General features: G+C 37.8%; 1 protein-coding gene across 1 annotated transcript; it reads left to right on the forward strand.

The window, feature by feature from the left end:
* The first annotated feature begins 3,027 nt into the window (after positions 1-3,027).
* Positions 3,028-14,931, forward strand: LOC113124669 (prolactin-releasing peptide receptor). The gene is made up of 4 exons (XM_026297720.1): positions 3,028-3,157; positions 12,826-13,303; positions 13,470-13,867; positions 14,492-14,931. The coding sequence occupies exons 2-4, from the start codon at positions 12,841-12,843 to the stop codon at positions 14,717-14,719; spliced, it is 1,089 nt and encodes a 362-aa protein (XP_026153505.1). The 5' UTR covers positions 3,028-3,157; positions 12,826-12,840; the 3' UTR covers positions 14,720-14,931.
* The last annotated feature ends 3,219 nt before the right edge of the window (positions 14,932-18,150 follow it).

Below are 18,150 nucleotides of genomic sequence, written 5' to 3' on the forward strand. Positions count from 1 at the left end.
AACCACATATGTTATGACGCCACATTTTCCCTTGAAAGACACAATATTTACAGTGCTAAAAAAATAGGTTAAGTAACTTTGCAAAATATGTATTACCTCTTTTCTTGCGAAACAAGAACCATGGGATAATGTGCACATATTCACTTTCTTCTACTCACCATCAAACTTTTTATTCTCAGTATTTACTCATTTAATGGCAGCATGCACATGGATCATTGAAATTGATAAGATGACTGCAAATTGAGGGAAAACTCAAATGGTCAAATCCACAAGAGGGCAATGTAGGAAGGAGAAATCCCTGATCATTGCTGAGCAAGATGCTTTGATTTGGTTAATTGCTTACTACTATTATAGTTGTTTACTTATTACAATTTCCTACTTCCTGACCACCAACATTATCATTTCATGTATATTCTTAATAGTTAAATTAATGGATTAAAATAAATTGTTTTCATGTTTATGTACAAAATCTAGATTAAGTTGTACTGTCTTCCTTTATTTCTCTTATGTCAAAAGAGCTTCATTTTTTAAAAATATAAATCCTAGAACCGTTATTTCATTTTTCCTTGTTTTTTATTGTTTTCATCCTCTTATAGACAGCAGTTCAGTTCAGAATAGACTAACTGAATGGACAGTTAGTCTATTCTCATAAGACATTGTGACCTAAACTCATTTTTTATGCAAATGATTTAGCAGCGAATGTGAACATCCAACTTCCAAGATGTTTATGTTTTTTCCCGATGTGTGGTTTTGATGAATGCACATAGTATGTGCCAGTCTGCCTTGTAGCCTGAAAACAAAGCCTTACACACAACAGCGTGCCATGAGCAGCAGTTTTAAATATCTGCATGAGGATAAGTTTTCTTCCATTATATCTGGCAGATCGATTAAACCCACTGCTTTGTCTACCCTAGGGAAGCCAAATCAAAGTGGGATTTAAATGTTCCACAATAGATATGGCATATCCATTATAGTCCATGAGGATAAAGGTGTAAATATCTGTCAGACAAGAGAGCATACTGTCCATTGCTACTGACGTAGCACAAGGTTTCAGCTAAAAGTATCTCTGCCTGGATTTGTGAAGGTGCAGTAATTGAAAGTCACAAACATTAGGTTAGAGCCCACCTTTTTCCTTTCAATTAGGTTGTCACAGCTCAGGTAACAGACTAACAAGCAGGTTAAATATTCAATAAACTGGATTGTAGTTGGCCAGGTAGAACAATCAGACAAGATACAGCAATAGAGTACAAAAGTAGGATGCAGGTCAAGCACACAGGTAATTGTGCCAATAACTTGCAACAGATTTAGGATGGAAATAATACACCTGCAGCTGAATAGAGACAAAAAATGATCTGACAAAAGGTGGCCAGAAGCTGCAATCAGATGCACTGGGGTTTAATAACAGGAAGTCAGAGCCTGGGATTAACTGAGAATGACACTCAAATCTAAAGGGATCCTGTAGAAAATACTTTTTAGGATGTGTGTTGTGTTGTATGTCCATATTCAAGAATGTTTCACTGAAACAAAAACATTTTCAAATCACACTAATAGTACCACATTACTGCCATAGCAAAATTGTAAAGGCTGACCTTAAAAAGCCATTATTATAGTACCTAAGTTGATCTACTTTTCAGCTGCAAACATTTCAGCTTATTTTTTCAGATAAAATGACTTATAGCTTATAGTTCAACTCTGAAGCAAAATGCTTTTTAAAATAAGTGGCACAGAACCAAGGGCAAAATTTATAAACAAAAACTATGCTGCCAATTCAAAAAGGCAATCTGACAATCATGTATCCATTATTAAATTACAGTACAGAGTAACATTCAGCAGATAAAATAGTACCAATTTAACATTCAAGAACAATGTTTCTGTCCTTACAACCACTGAAATAACACATCAAAAACGTCTATGTGCACCTGCACACAGTGATAAATGGAAATGTTGGTGAGCTATGACAGGATCTTGAAAACCCACATAAAAACAATTCATAGAAAATAAAGAGACAGCTAAAAGACACAGCAAACAGAAAGCAATAGTCTATAAAGTCACTTGAATTAAAATTAATGCATGTTTTTTGTTTTGTATCAGGGTAATATGGGTAGGCTACCTTTAAGCTACAGGCAACAGGAGTCAAAGCGGTGAAGCTTGCAGGGAAAAGCTATTTTTATTTTATGCTATTTTATTTCAAATGGGAGACAGTTGTCGCACTGACTCACTGACAGCAATAAATTTCAACAAATGTCTTCAAGTACGGTGAAGTCAAGGAGGGAGAAGGAGCAGACAGATGTGGCATGCAGGTACACATCTACATCTACAGTACCATGTTAACACTCATATAATAATACTCAATACTCATATTTATGGATTACTGGCAGCTCCCTAACATTTTACTATTTCATTAAAATAGACACACAGTGTGCACACAGACAATAGAGGTGGCCCAGAGTGTAGTATAGAGATGGCAAAGCAACGTTTCTCTGTCTACTCTGTAACCTGTTTGCAATGACAGTCGGCAGTGAGGTGCACTGAGAGTGAATCACTTGAACAGTGAAGACATAGAGGAAAATGCACTTTCATGTATGTACTCTGCCATTATGGTTTTTGTACATTTAACATGTTACTGAATGTACCCAAACCTCCTTTTTTCAATGCACTATATATAAGTGGACCTCAAAGTGTAGGACTATCAGTGCCTCTTATAGAGCTCTGCTTGCAAATGATGCATGTTCTGCACCGCCTTTTGTCAATGCTGTAAAAAGATTTGAGGCAGAACTCTGAGGCAATGTAGTATGTCACTGTGACAACTCAAATTGGTTTAAAAGCAACATCAATACTGGGCCAAGTTTCTTTTGAGAATTTTTACCCCTGACTCTCTTACAAATAGTCAGCTCGTAGCTGTTGCCACTAAAAACCTGCGATACCCAGCTTGAAACCTTTCAGTCTGGAAAGCGGGAGTGAACAGACTTGACTGATTAGGAAACAGTGTCTACCTTGTGAATGCAGAAGTTAAAAACTGATGCTCATCCCAAACTGAAACTAAATGGAACACTGTGGAAACTGACTGAAAGACAGAACCATATTTTTTAGAAAAGTGAAGTACACATTCAACTAGATATAATGCAGCAGATGATTGGCTAGCACAGCGTGTGACAGTGTGACTGGTGAGTGACTTGTTTCCACAAATTAAAAGTAGAAAAATATTCCAAAACCTGCATGTACTCCAGCTGTAATAAAGCATAAGTGTCAAAAAGGGACACTTTCCACTATTTCCAACAACAAGCCATATCTGTAAAAGGTCAGCACATGGATAAAATATCTGCAATACCAGATTACATTGACGTGGAAAATGTCAGCAAACACAGTAACGGCTCTTTTCACCGTGACCAGTATGATAAGGCATTACACTGGTTGAAACCACAAACAACAGCTGAACTAAGCTATGACCTGCTCATTCTGCCTGGCAGGTCACTGCTTGTTTTGTCCTCAGCTGGCTCTAGCACTGACTTGTTGGACAAAAATGAGAAGCAGGCGGAAACACTAATTTCTGCTCGATAGGTTATCGGTGGACATAATGAGAGGCAAAGATTTCTATGTGGCACAGTCAGACAACACCGGGACACAAGAGCTGTTGTCTCTCAGAATTTGCTGACAGTTATTCAGTTGTTTTAGTCTCTGACAGGAAAGTTGTGTTCTATGAAACTGATGATCGGGCATACATGAAATTCTTTTGCAACTCTCACAAAAAATTATACAATAATTCTGTGGAACTTGTGTGTGAGAGTTGTTTCACTCTGGTTTTGAAATATTTCAACCGAGGGTAGTTACACAACCGTGAGTAGTGCAAGCTCACTGATGGGAATTACTGAAAGAGGCAATTCATGTTGTGAAGTAATAGAAATCTTTCTTTTTTATTTTTCTTTCTCTTGTGGTATAAAATTATACTTGTGCTCTTCTGTTGCAGTATTTCTTGTCATGTTTACCACAAGCAGTGATCTATGTAGGTTTTTTTTAGGTAAAAGCAAAATTGGTAAACGTGAAAATTGGTTTGACATGACAAAGAACAGACAAGCTATGGATTTTTTACATTGCTGGGCTGCTTCTGCAGCGAGGGTTGCGTTCAAGCATGAAATCAAGATATAATTGACATACATACTTGTGACCAAGCTGTAACATCTCTGTTGTCTTCTTTTTCCTCTCATCTTGTCTTTACAAAACCTACACTCACACACTCTCCTTTGTGTCCTTATTGCAGTTTCTTGTAGTTTAGTTTCTATCAGGTCTTCTAAATCCCCCTCTCTTATCTAACTTAAAGAACTGCTTCTTTTTGATTCATTCTTTTTGCTGAAATCAATATAACTAAAACATCATCTTTCTGCTTTCACTTCAAGCACTAATCCTTTTCATAGGGTCACCTCACATTTCTCATTATCTCACCGCTTTCCTAGCTTCCATCTCTAGAGCGTTTCCTTTCTGGACATACAGACGTATGAGGTGAGAGCCGGGGTAAGATGTGAAGCCAAACGGATCTGACGTTAATTTTGTTACTAAAGGTGTCAAGAGACTGATTGTGACATTTAGTAAAGCTGTCATCCTGGCCACCCGCACAACATCACAGTTCAGCGGTAATTTGAAATCTGAAATTCATCGCATGGTAATAACCTGCCTGGTTGACAATAAATTTCAAACTGTACTTTTGAAGTTTTCTGCAGAGCTGTGCTTTTCTTTTTTTCCATGCAACACTTCTGAACTGACAATACTTCTGAATTACTACTTAATGTAAATCCAGGACGATTGAGTCTTTTTATATTTATGTAAAGGCACTTTTAACTCAAGTGTATGAGCGTGATACTTCCTCCACATCTTAATGAGCATGATAGATTTGTATAATTGGTTCAAGTAGTAACTGATGGTTGCTGTGTAACTGTAATTAAGAGAAGGACTAATAATGAAGTATTTTTGGCCTTTTGTGGGCAGAGGTATGATTCTTTTTTGTTCAGTCTACACACAGAGACGTCTATGCACATTCTTAAGCAATTAATAGCTCTGCAAAAAAGACCTACAGTAATTTCACAGACAGTCAATCATTCAAAGGCTGTGCCACAGCGATAACAAGGTTAAATAAATGCCTGAATGTAAGCTTTCTCACATATCTGCAGAGAACATAAGAAATTATTACTCAGTCCCGTGGATAGCCATTACTTCAGAACATAAGGCATAACATATTAAATATCTAATATAGTCAGTTGAAGGATTGAATATTTGACATTTTATGCTTGTCACACAGCACAGTTTATATTTATGTTTGTTTTATCTAATGTGCTTATTTTTTCCATTCATCTTTAAGACCTCTAGCTGAATACCTCTGCTTGCCTTTTCAGTCCCCGTTTCTTTGCAAGCATTAAGGAGCAGTAAGACAATCCATTCAGACATTCGGTTTTCTTTCAGGCTTCTACAAAAAGATCTGCTGTACAGAATTCCTGTGAAAAACAGCAGTCCATATCTACTGCTTTCTGTATCTATCTCTTTTTTTTTCTCCAAGATTTTCAGGCTGAGGCTTGCCAGGATTGTGTGTTCTATTGAGTGGTCCATCATGTATTGAATTACCTCCCACCTACTGATTTTGGGGTGAAATGGTTGGAAAGAACCTGTGGTGCAGATTTCTGAGCTGAAGTGTCAGATTCTCATCGCACGTTGGACAATAGTGATAAGGAGCAGCCTCTACCAAAGTGAGACGGAGCGAGAGAAAGAGATGAAGGGATATCAGAGAGAAGGAAAACAGCCTGAACATCATTTGATGCGGCTTTCATCGTAGCTGCTGCCGATGTGTCAGCAGGGGTTCCTGTGGGAGGGCACTGTATTACAAAGGCTCACTCCACAGATGAAGTGGTAGGGGATTGACAGTAAACTCAAATGTGTGTCTCTGCTTGTGTTAAGTGCTGATTTAAGAAACGGAAGACAATAGGATGTGGGTGTGTGTGTGTGTGTGTGTGTATTTGGGCTGACCTCTTCCTCAATTGAATTGTCTTCGCTGTTTGCAATAACTGGGTATTTTCATTTCCCTCCTTACCCTGCGGACTAACCAATAAATATGATTCTGTCCTTTTTTCACACAGTTACTCTTTTTCTCCTTCATTTATCTTCTGGTGAGGGAGAATCTGCAGGCAATCCAGGCTTTCATACAGTAAAAAAAAAAAAAAAAAAGAATAAGTGATTGCCCTCTACCCCAAGGGCAAATAATAAGTCGCAGAAAAGGTCTTCACAGCATGCTAAGTGATACATGCAAAAGTAGGTGTTTTTGTGTGTCTTTGTATATACTTGGCAAGTGTAAATGTGTGTGGATGCAGGTAAAATAAAAGAGAATAGGTGGGAGGGGTCACAGTTTAAGAGGGATTGAGGGAGAGAGGTTATGTGGGTCCCTTTTCTTTCTCCCTCCGTCACTCTCACTGATTGCTGAGTGAGACGACACCGTCTCCCTGCCTGGCTCCTCATATCACAGTGGGCTTCTATGTCAGCTGCAAGAAAACATCTCTGGCTAGAGATTTAAAATCAGTATCTAGCAAGAAAAGGAGTGAAAGAAAAAAAAGGCAAGAAAGAAAAGGAGAAGAAAATATACTCATTTGCTGAACTTAAGAGACATCACAGGGATTTTCTTAGCATCTTCAATTTTGAACATCTGCACAGGTAAGATAGTCTCAACCCACCGATTCACTGCATGCATTAACATTTACACAAGTAAGGACCCACACAGTTATAGCGCCAACATTCTTCTATAAATGTTTGCTCTGTGTTGTTATAATTATTGCAATTGCAGTTTAATTTGCAGAAACAGCTAATTAAAAGTTGTTTTAATGACTGTTCCAGGTACCTGATTCACAGGTTTGATTTTACATAAGCAACATTATATAATGAACATACAGGGGCAGGACAAAACCTAATGGAAAAGGATTTTAATGTTAATGTTAATGATAATTTAATCACAAATATAAAGCCAGAAAAAAACCTGTAGGAGATGCATATGTCATATAATGTGTAATAGTTAGCTTTGCATTAGACAACACAGCACACTTGGTTTGTGTTATACAGTTTGATTAAAGAGATTTCTTTTGTAAAATGTTTTCATCTTTACTCCATATTAAGTACTTTAAAACTGCATGTGTGTTATATGTGCATGTGAATGCAATGAACATATATGTACAATAATGCAGCATATTTGAAACTGGTACCATTTCATTTTGTGGTATGTGAGACAAAACATATGGTCAGAACATATAGGATTTTTTATGAATAATTCATATTTATTTTTTAGAACTGGTGAAAAAAAAAAAAAAAAAACTAACTGAACTAACTTAAATATAAACTGAACTAACTAATATGAATGAGACACAAACATACAAATAATGTCGCATGTGAATCTAAATGTATTCGGGCAGAAAAGGTTTAGACCTAACCCCCGTTTTTCTGAATATGAAAGTCATTTTCATGTTGTTCTTCTTGTGTTTTGACTAAAACACTAAAATTTCTTGTTGTATATGTCTATTATTTTGGATCTGGCCAAAAACAGCTATGTTTTTTAAACAGGTTTTTGTCTTTCAAATCAAAAATAGAGAAAAGATTGACATTTTTCTGGTTCTCTGACATTTGCGGCACTAAGCAGCTGTGTGCAACCTGGAAACACCAGTGGGGAAAAGGGCGCATGCAGAATTACAGAGCTGAAAGCTGAACAGCAATGAATTTATAAGCTCTGTTGTTAGAAAAATCACACCCTGAAGACAAATAATAACACACTCATCAGGAAAACAGCAAAACTTAATGCTTCTTGCATTGCTGTGACTAAGAGACCTATTCTGGCAAGTTTGAGAAGTGTTTCTTTCCCTCCTTCAATAAGATGACGCATGAATGTCCCCTGCAGCATCAAAAACCACAGTGTGGATAAGTGGGAAACACTTTGAGAGCTGGCAAATTCTATTAACTGATATTCAACCCAACATGGCTAAGCTTAAGTGTTAAATTGTCTATTTCCTGCACTTGTTCAAATGTATATGTGTGTTTGTACATCTTAAATTGTAATGAGTTGTTCTTTGGCAGAGCCAATGCTATTATAAAGGCTTTGAACTCTCCTAATGAAAGGGTCAGTAGGAGATAATAACATTTAGCCAGCAGTTGATAATTCACCCTGCAGACTTGGAAGGACATTCTTGCTGCAGTGTGAAGTTTCAGTGTATTGATTTTAAAATGTTTAAAATCACCCAGAATCTGTTTTAGAATTTCATAGCACTAAAATTTATATACACAATGGTATTGTAGAGTGACCTGAATGTGTTGTGTAAAACTAGAGAGAGCACAATCTATTTTTTGTTTTCTGCCAACCACTAAAGTACCTGCACTAATCATCATGCACTGTGTGGCAAAAATGCAGAAACAGACCTCTACATTCCCATTTCAAATAATTAGATATAGCCTTAAGTCACTAACTAGCATATAACCTACTTTGACCTCGTTTTTGTGTGTCATATCTGTACAAACTCGGCCTCTGGCTGTGATGGTCTTTAGAAGCTGCGGAAGGCTCAGACTGTTTGAAATGCAAGATTAGGGAAATGTCAGTGAAGAGTGAAAAAGTGGATTTAAAAAAAAAATAGGAAAAGGGATGATACAAAACAGGATGAACGAGAGTCATCCAGAGTTGTCCTTCCTGTTTTGCATTTTGAGGGTTCTCAATTCTCATCACGCCTCACAAATTAACTGCAGACTCTGGATGGTTTCCACAAAGGCCATGGCAACAGCGTTACTATGCAAGGGTGGGTTTCTTCCAAGCTGTCAGATAAGGTACACTGCGTGAGAGCAGATGGGATCACAAAACATATTCCTGCTGTTGATAATGGACAAGCACACAGCAAATTTGAAACTAAAGATAAAATGCAGTCTGGCACTGATAGAGATGTTGGCTCTAAAGTGGGAGTGCTGCTGAACAAGTAATGGTTACTAACAGGCTTTGAATTGGACATGGAAAATTTTCTAACATGCCCTTCAGACTGATTGCATGGGTGTACTGCTCATATTGGATCACTGGAGTGGAGCCATCTGTTAAAGATTTTGTCAACTACCTGAATCATTTATTCACGCAACGATGGAATGGAAAGACTCCTCTCTGCTTGTCTAAGACATTTCCCAGCCCAGACAATATTAAAAGGTTATAACTGAATAAAACAGTGTCAATGAAACTTAACATTCTGCTTCTCAGTTGGCTTAAATGTAGTGTAATTGGGATCACAACCCTGATTTTAGAAATAATTATGCTTACAGGATTGTCTAAAATGACTCCACCCCATTGATGAAAATAGGCCTCTAAGCAGCTGGATCTGTTACTTATTCACTTTTTCACATGCTAGCATGGCTCTAGAGATGGCAGTGTCTGCCTCTTAGGCCACCACTGTGAAGGAGACTGAATAGCTGAGCAGATACAGGATGAAATAGCATGAGATTTGCATGGCCCCCAGAGAATAACTTCTGACTTTCTCCCACTTTTTCTCCAGTGTCTCCATCAAGTTGATCTTTCTGAATTTGGCTGAAATGGATTGTCATGAAAGTTGATGCACTGACATTTCTTATGAACTGTATAATTACGGTAATTCCTTAATTTTTCATATGGGGAATCATTATGTCAAAATATCAGCTGTCTGGTTCTTGATGTCTGATGGTGAACTTTGTAAACACCATACCTGTTAAACATAAGCGCTGTATTTTAGCATTGTTTCAATGTGCATGTCAGCATGCCATCCATTTAGATATAAAATCAGACTGCCTTTAAAACCTTTTAAAATTGGCTTCTTTCTACTATGCAACAAATAGGCTGTAATTGAACACAAAGGTGATCCTGTCAGTTTCTTCAATAAGCAGCAAAATGGGTGACTCATAAATATTTCAGCTACCCGGGAACAAAATAAAACGAACCATGTTGTCCCCCTCTGGATGTTTCCTCATGCAAAACACAGAACGAGGCTTTTTGTGTTTCATTGTTGCATAAAAGCTGTGCCCTGGTCCCCTGCAAGACTATCCAGCTGGATCTAGGTATGTGGCCTTATTCAGGTATATTGTAGCAAGGCAGACGAGTGATGTCCACTCTGTGGTTTGGGGAAAAAAAGGGCATGAAAAATAACATGTGGAGCATGTGGCATTTTCTGTTTTCAGTTTCTCAACAATAATACTTTTCTGACCATTTACATAAGGTATAAAACTACACCAAATGCAGATACTTTAAAATAGTTTAAGTGAAAATAAAGAAAACAAAGAAATGATTGTCCAGTTTACTTTGTAGTGTCACTTGTAGCATTCTGTGCCACATCTAGTCCAGACTCAGAATTATCACATGGTAATGAGATATCCACACAGAATGCCAACTCAGCACATTACAAATCTGATAATAATCTGTGTCAAACAGATTAAGATTTCAGAGCTGGTTCAAACCAGAATTGTCGAACGCTGAACAATCTGATAGCAGAGACACAACAGTTTTAGATTCATGAGCTTACTCCTTATAGGAAAGTCACTCTCTAATCTATACAGCTGCACTTGATTGAACTATCTTTATAGACGTTTCAATCAATACTTGCTTTCAAATGCATTTCCAAACAGACCTCTAGAGGAGAAAAACTACTTTATGCTGGAACAAATCTATGTATGAAATGAATTCCATATGGGAAATACTGATCTGTGGCTAAAGGTCAGAATTTCTTTTTGAAAAGAAAGAAAAGTTGCTGTTAACAGACTTCAGAAAATTATTTCAAGTGCAGGCAGTGGTTTACTCAGACCATGGAGGCAATTTTGGTGTTTTCAGAACTAAGTGCCTAAGGTGAAGGGCCATACAGTGCCTCGCCGGCATGAGAATGTGCTTTCCAGGTGGCGGATAGAAGACAATTCCACTTTGTACAAGTGCTGACAAAAAAAGAGAAACAAAAAGAGCCTGAGACTTCAGCAGAGATGTAGGAAAGTTCACTTTTTTTGTCTTATCTTCCTGGAACTTCAATGGATTTCTATGACCCTGTCTAGACTAAGCACAGTTTTATGAGCTTCCCCAACACACTGGGTATCTTAAAGCAGAAGGATTTTGTCATCCATCCATTATCTATACCCACTTATTCCTATTTAGGGTCACAGGGATCTGCTGGAGCCTATCCCAGCTCTCTTTGGGTGAAAGGCGGGGGTACACCCTGGACAGGTCACCAGTCCATCACAGACAGTGGTAACAATGGTCTGAAAATACTAATCACCCTAAATTATCCTCAAACCCTTGCAAGTGTCCTTCAAAACACTTCTGATCATTTGAGATGTCTGGACATGTCTGTGCTCATTATTAAAGTTCAGCAAAATAAAAGCGATGATTTGCATCAGACACTTTTATGTATTCTAATCTAGCCTGCAATAACAGAACAAGTTTCACTCTTCATGGTGATTTTATGACTGTGGGCTCCTGCCTTGCACATGACTGCACTGACGGGGCAGCATTGGCCAGAAATGGGATTTGAAGGAAGAGGCACCAGGGTACATAATGTTCCAATGCATGATATATCACAAGGCGCTGCCCCATAAAAAATACCCATCTCCTTCAATCACTCTATGAACAAGTCATTGAAACTTCAAAAGAGGCTCATGAAAAAGACATTTATTCTGATATTTACTGTAACTCTGGTTTCATCGCACACAAGAAAGTCTGTGTGCAGGTGTAATTAATCTCTACTGCTGATAATCCACTCTTAGATTAATCATTTATCGTCTTGAAACAACACAAAAGAAACCATAGAGCTTATGATTCTTGGAGGTAATGAACTGCACATATTCACATACTCCAGGGCTACGTGTCTGTAAGGTATTTTGGAACCGAGGGCTACACACTCGAGTTCTTTATTTTTAAAATAAATCACTATTAGAGCAGTTTTATAATGGATCTTGGCTCAAAACAGCATACCTTTCTGGCATATTTACACGCTGCACTAAACCACACAACAGCTGAAAGGCCCCAGTGAATATCATGGACTTTGAAGAGTTTAATAAATGAGGGAGGGAGATACTGTACGTTAGGAAACTCCTTATCTGGGTCATAACACAGATCTAAACACACAGACACCACATTTTTAACATTCTGTGTGACATCAACTTATGAAATCGTTAACTCTAATATCCATTGTGTCTATAAATCTACAAAAAGACACTCAATAACTTGCTTAAAAACCATTATCTTTAAGTTTTATTCTGTATCAAAGTCATTTAGTGATTGCTGTCTATATAAGCTAAGCTAAGACAAAATAAAGTTTACTATACTCCCGAAGTGAAATTCAGGAATAATAATAAACAGGAATCAAAAATAATGTGGATGAACTACAAATAGGGACTGCTGATTGCTAATCCAATTTATTTTTGTCCAATTTTCCTAAATGTAAACAAATGTAGGCTTTAAAACCAGGCTTTAAGGTGCAGCACAGAGCTAATTCAATTATGACATGACAGCTTTATACTACTTTCATGAAATAGACTTATGTCACTGAAATTATGAGATATTTTTGTGGGTAACAGAGATGCTAAGCTCATTTAGTCTCATCAGTGAATTGTTGTTTTCTATATTATTAGAAGTGCCCAGTCATTTTAAAACATCAGTCGCTGCACCATTAACATTAGAGGTCAATATAACTTTAGTTCACAGCCTTAAAAACCTACATATTGAATATTTAATTTGATCCCCCAAAAAATCCCAAATGTGAGGTTGATCATGTATTTCTGATTCCTGGAGTACTTACTGTTTTATTGCTGATCATGTCCTTCCTTATTTTTAGGTTTCTCTCTAAAGACATGGATGTCTACATGGATGAGGATTTCAGTTTGACAGATAACACCAGCCATCAAATTGGACCCGAAAGATTAGAAGGCAGCAAAAGCCAAGGACTCAACCACAGTGACCCCTTGGATATGTTTGTAGGAATGGAGCTCCTGCTTCGGTTCAGACCTCTCTTCCTGCCTCTCTACTGCATCATAGTCATTGTGGCTGGTGTTGGAAACTCTTTCCTCCTGGCTTGCATCCTGGCTGACAAAAAACTCCACAATGCCACTAACTTTTTCATTGGTAACTTAGCAGCTGGAGACCTGCTGATGTGTTTGAGTTGTGTTCCTCTGACTGTGTCATACGCCTTCGACAGCCATGGCTGGGCTTTTGGACGACCCCTCTGCCACCTGGTCCCCTTGCTGCAGTGTGCCACAGTGTTTGCATCGGTGCTTTCACTCACCGCTATTGCTGTGGACCGATACATTGTTGTTGGTGAGGGTCCGAACATTATTTCTACTGATAGGACATATATTTACTCATATATATATAGTTCATAAATTTTGATCAAGATAACAAATTTTTGTTTACAAATGAAATCAATGAGATTAATTTGAAAGATTTTTGACCACACCTCCACTTTTTCCTTTTCCTTTCTCAGCTCACCCAGTGCGGAGGAGGATCTCTGCATGGGGCTGTGGTGCAGTGACTATGGGTGTCTGGCTTTTATCTCTGGCTCTGGCTGCTCCTCCTTCTCTCTACACACGCTACCTGGACCTCCGACCCAGTGGCATCGACCTGGTCGTGTGTGAGGAATTTTGGCCTAATAGTGGCAATCTGCGGCTGCTCTACTCCTGCTTTATTCTCATAGCTTCCTATATGATCCCCCTGCTGTCTGTCAGTGTATCCTACTGTGCCATCACTGTAAGCCTTAGACGCTATTCAGTACCTGGGGAGCCATCTAACAGCCAGCAGCGGTGGAGCCAAAGGAGGAAGAAGACTTTCTCTATGCTGGTGGCATCAGTTCTAGCCTTTGCCCTGTGTTGGCTGCCTCTGCAGGTGAGTCTAAGTTTATGTTAAATCCAAAACTAGAACCAAACTAAGAGCCATTCTTAGGTGGACTATTCTTCTCCCTCATGCTATATAAAAAATATCAGAAACATCTTGTTTTGGTTCAAAGGAGGTAGGACTTAAGAGGCTCAGGTTGAAATTCTTCCATAGACATTTGCTAGCAAATCATAAACTTGGCAGCAGGAAAGTGTTAAAAAAGGCCAAAGCCTTAACTTTCCACAAGATGATTAGATTTTATACATCATTAAGCACAGAAGCTCATCATCAAGTAATTGTGTCTACAAAACCAACATTAGGTCCACAATGAGCCATGCAAAAGGTTCAGGAGATTAGAATTTCATAATGATATTAACAGAAGAAGAGTGCAGTTGCAGTGGGGTTGTGCAGATCTGGGGCACAACAGTGTTTTGCAGGCAATGCTTACATGCACATCACAAACTGTGGCATTTGCGGCAATGAATTGGTAGAATAGAGCTATAGAAAAAAGGTGCTGTAGCTGCTACTAACAAGTGGCAACAAAGTCAGACCTTTTCAAATTCTTGCATTTAGTGTATTTTAAAGAAGTTATTATAGATGCATTGCACTGAGCCGTATTCCTGTTTCATTGTATAGGTGCTGAACCTGTTGCTGGACCTGGACCCAGACTTCCACATCATAGGGAAACGCTACATAAATGTCTTGCAAGTCTGTTGTCATTTAGTGGCTATGAGCTCTGCATGTTACAACCCTTTCATCTACGCCTCATTGCACAGCAAGGTGCGTATTCACCTGAAAGGTTACCTCTGTCCATGTCACAGTCGTCAGAGGGCAATAGTGGAGAGAGCAACATTCAGGAGTTGATTTCCAACTGTGCCAGCTATGATACAACTATTTTAGTAGCTCATGACATGTAAAACCCTGCCCTTATCCACAAGCTAACACCTGCAGCCCTGAGACTGATGCTAATGCCTGAGGCCTCCAGGATCAAATAGGAAAACTTCCCAACATACAGAACATTTTGATTTCATTTCCCAGTGTTTTGTGATTTTAATTCAGTGGTCTTTTTCACAGAGGCCACAGAGGCAGGCAAAGAAGCAGATAAAAGAAATTTAATATGATGATAGAGAAAATTAAGACATCCACTTGAAGCACTGCTTTTCTTAGACACTGAAACTGTTGGCAAAGACACTGAGCGGATCGCACAGTGTTAAAAAGACCAGCAGAGGCATAAACAAACCCTTAGGCTGAGAGGCTCTGACTTTAGCTAAAGGCTGAGACCAGAGGTGGCTACACTGGTTACAGAACATGGCTATAAACAGTAAACACTTCAGGGAGCTGACCTAACAATGAACTCTTCTCTCCAGACATGCATTACAGACCAAGAAGAGGACATGTGCTAAAGTCCCATTAATTTTATTTTGCCTCAGATACTGAACATCTGTGCTTCAGAACTGTATTCTTAACATCACATTCATTATGTTACATGTTTAATTTTGACAATAAGGTTTGGATGCATTTGTTATTCATTTTTTGTGGTTCAGCTATACCATGTATCGGTGGTTTTTGTGTGGACCTGCATGGAAAAGGTCAATGTGTACAGAAGTGCGAAATTCAATTCGAAGCTTATATGACTCCTTCAAACCACTGTAAAATTTTATCAGAACCAAATTCATAACAGTGTTACTGGATGAACTACAGTGCTTCGATTATGTCTGGAAAACAAGATTGACACAATGATCAACTTAATATTCAAAGCATGGACTGTAAAGTCAGCCATAAGCATTTCTGTGGTGATGCCATGCCTGTCGAGTTCCCGTCAAGTATGATTAATGCTTTCTTTGTTGGTCAAAGTCTGGGTCAATTTTTAAACACCAGAGAACTGGCTAATGTGATTTAAATTATACTTAAGCAGCATTAATTCAGTTCACTTACTTATTCAGAGTGCTGCTTATAATATAAAATAGGATATTTTTCTGCTTTTAACCGCAGGGATTGTAACAATGTATTAGACACAATCAAAGTATCATAGCGCATGGCAGATTGTCCATCAACAAACCCAATCAGCCCATTCAAAATGTCAGAACACCATTTATTCGGTCAGTCTATTGGCACGGACAGAAATACACAGAGTAGCTTTACTGCAAGCTAATAACCCCCAGCTCCCCAGCCAGTGCTGCTGATGCCCACAGTCACCTTTCAACAATCAGATTACTTTTCTGTCTGTTGCTCTGCAGCTGGTCACCCTGGCTTTTCTCTCTAAGTGAACTTTGAGATCGCATTCAGCTATAGTCAGTTTTATTTTTGCCTTGATGCATTTTCTATAGGGGTCTACAAGTGTTGTAGTTTTGGTTTCTACAAGGTAGGTCAGTTGATTTAAAGGGAAATTTCAACTTCCTTGTCACACAGCATCTTAATCGCTAGATTAACGCCCCTTGTTCAGGAAAAATGTCACAAGTTATTATTTAGGAGACTTTAACACCAATGAAAATCTGCTAATTTGTTTGACTTTATAGGTCCAACTTCATCCGTTTTGACTGCCGGTGGTGGCACCATGAAAAACCAGAAGCAGTGATTTTTCACTCTAACAGCATATTACAGTTGTAAAGTCCAATAGAGCTGTAGTAAGCTTTTAAAAAAAAACACTGCTCACTGTTAATATGATTGGGTCAACACAGCAATGCAATTCTGTCATTATCTAGCTACACCCACTCGTAATATAAAATGATGACAGTATGATCAGTACAGAGAACTGCTACAGCTTTGTTTCAACACTTCAGAAATGGGCAGAAATTCATTGTGTTTGACTATATAGGACAAAGATAAACAAGATCAAACGTCCTGTGCAATATAATTAAAGCTAAACTAAAAAGTCCAATATGACAGTATTATTCTTCTGCCTCCTACAGTAACATGCAGATAATTCCTTTATACTAAGCTGTCAGGAATGTTGTTAACACAAGCCTTTAATGAATGCAGAGTATACATAACACAATGAATGTTAAATACAGACAGAAAAAATACATTCGATATGTTATATTTTCAATACAAATTTTTGTGTTTTGACTGACAAAAGTGGGAGAGATCTCTGGCTAAAACCTGTCTGTATAAACAAACAAAGCTCCTTACAATGAGTATATACAATTGCTTGGCTACAGACAAATTTAGCTTAAACAAACTTAAATCTGGGCTGTGCCAAGTTTATCATGGTAAAGCCATAAAATGAAAAGGTGACATGAAAAAAATGCTAGTCAAACTACACAGCAGGCAACTATTTAGAGTAAACTGAATTACCAGCACAACTGGAAATTGCATTTTGCAGTAAGGCTGATACAGTGAATTACTCCTACTAATCACAAATATGCTTTCCTGTCAATTAAATAAACAAAAATAAATATAGTTTTGATAAAAACTATATTAGTCATTTTTAACTTATGCTGCTTGTGTACATGTGTTTGAGTCAAATACACATAAAGAGACAAGGGAACTGTTGTATGTCTCTTGAACATAACCACATGTACTGTTCATCCTGCACATGCATGTGCAAGTTCATTTTCAAAAATGGGTCAAAACAAGACACACACACACACACACACACACACAACAGCTATTATATTTATGTAGATTTTAAAATGTCTACTTAGTTCTTGTGAGTTCCTGTCTGTGAATAAAAACTGAATACATTTTTTGCATCTTTATTCCGTGTCTGTGTTCATGGGTGAATTCCCTGGTTATATTTACTCTATATATGGGTGCTTGAATTGGGGGGGGGGGTATGTATGAATGCCATCTCCTTCTTATCTGTCACTGCAGGTCTGGAAGTATTTTGATCCACAGATTTTTCTCTTCAAAGAATAAATGTAGTATTTACGTAATATTATATCAATATCAATACGGTTCCTCTTTTATTCTTCCTGAGCTTTGTTTTGTTTTGGTGTAGTATTTTCATATCCAAGTCAAGTATTTAGGAATGGAGGTTACGTTTTTGGAAATCACAAATATACACTCAAAAATATATAATTGAAAGACTTATGACTTAAATTTCAATAAGCTGATGTCAGTGGTTACTGTGTGAAAGTGAATGTGCTTATTGTGTTGCTTATAAAACACTAAAGCTATTGACAAACTGCTTTTGGTTTTGTGGTTCAGAAAAGCAATGTCTTAGACAAATTGAGTTGTATTATTAAGACTTGTTCCATTAAATACATACTTAATAACAGTACTCAGCAGTGCAATAAAAATAGTAACTGATTGGCCATGATTCCTCATTATTGTAGAAAAAATTAAAATTTATT

The sequence above is a fragment of the Mastacembelus armatus genome, chromosome 13 (assembly GCF_900324485.2).
Source record: "Mastacembelus armatus chromosome 13, fMasArm1.2, whole genome shotgun sequence".
Classification (NCBI taxonomy): Eukaryota; Metazoa; Chordata; class Actinopteri; order Synbranchiformes; family Mastacembelidae; genus Mastacembelus; species Mastacembelus armatus.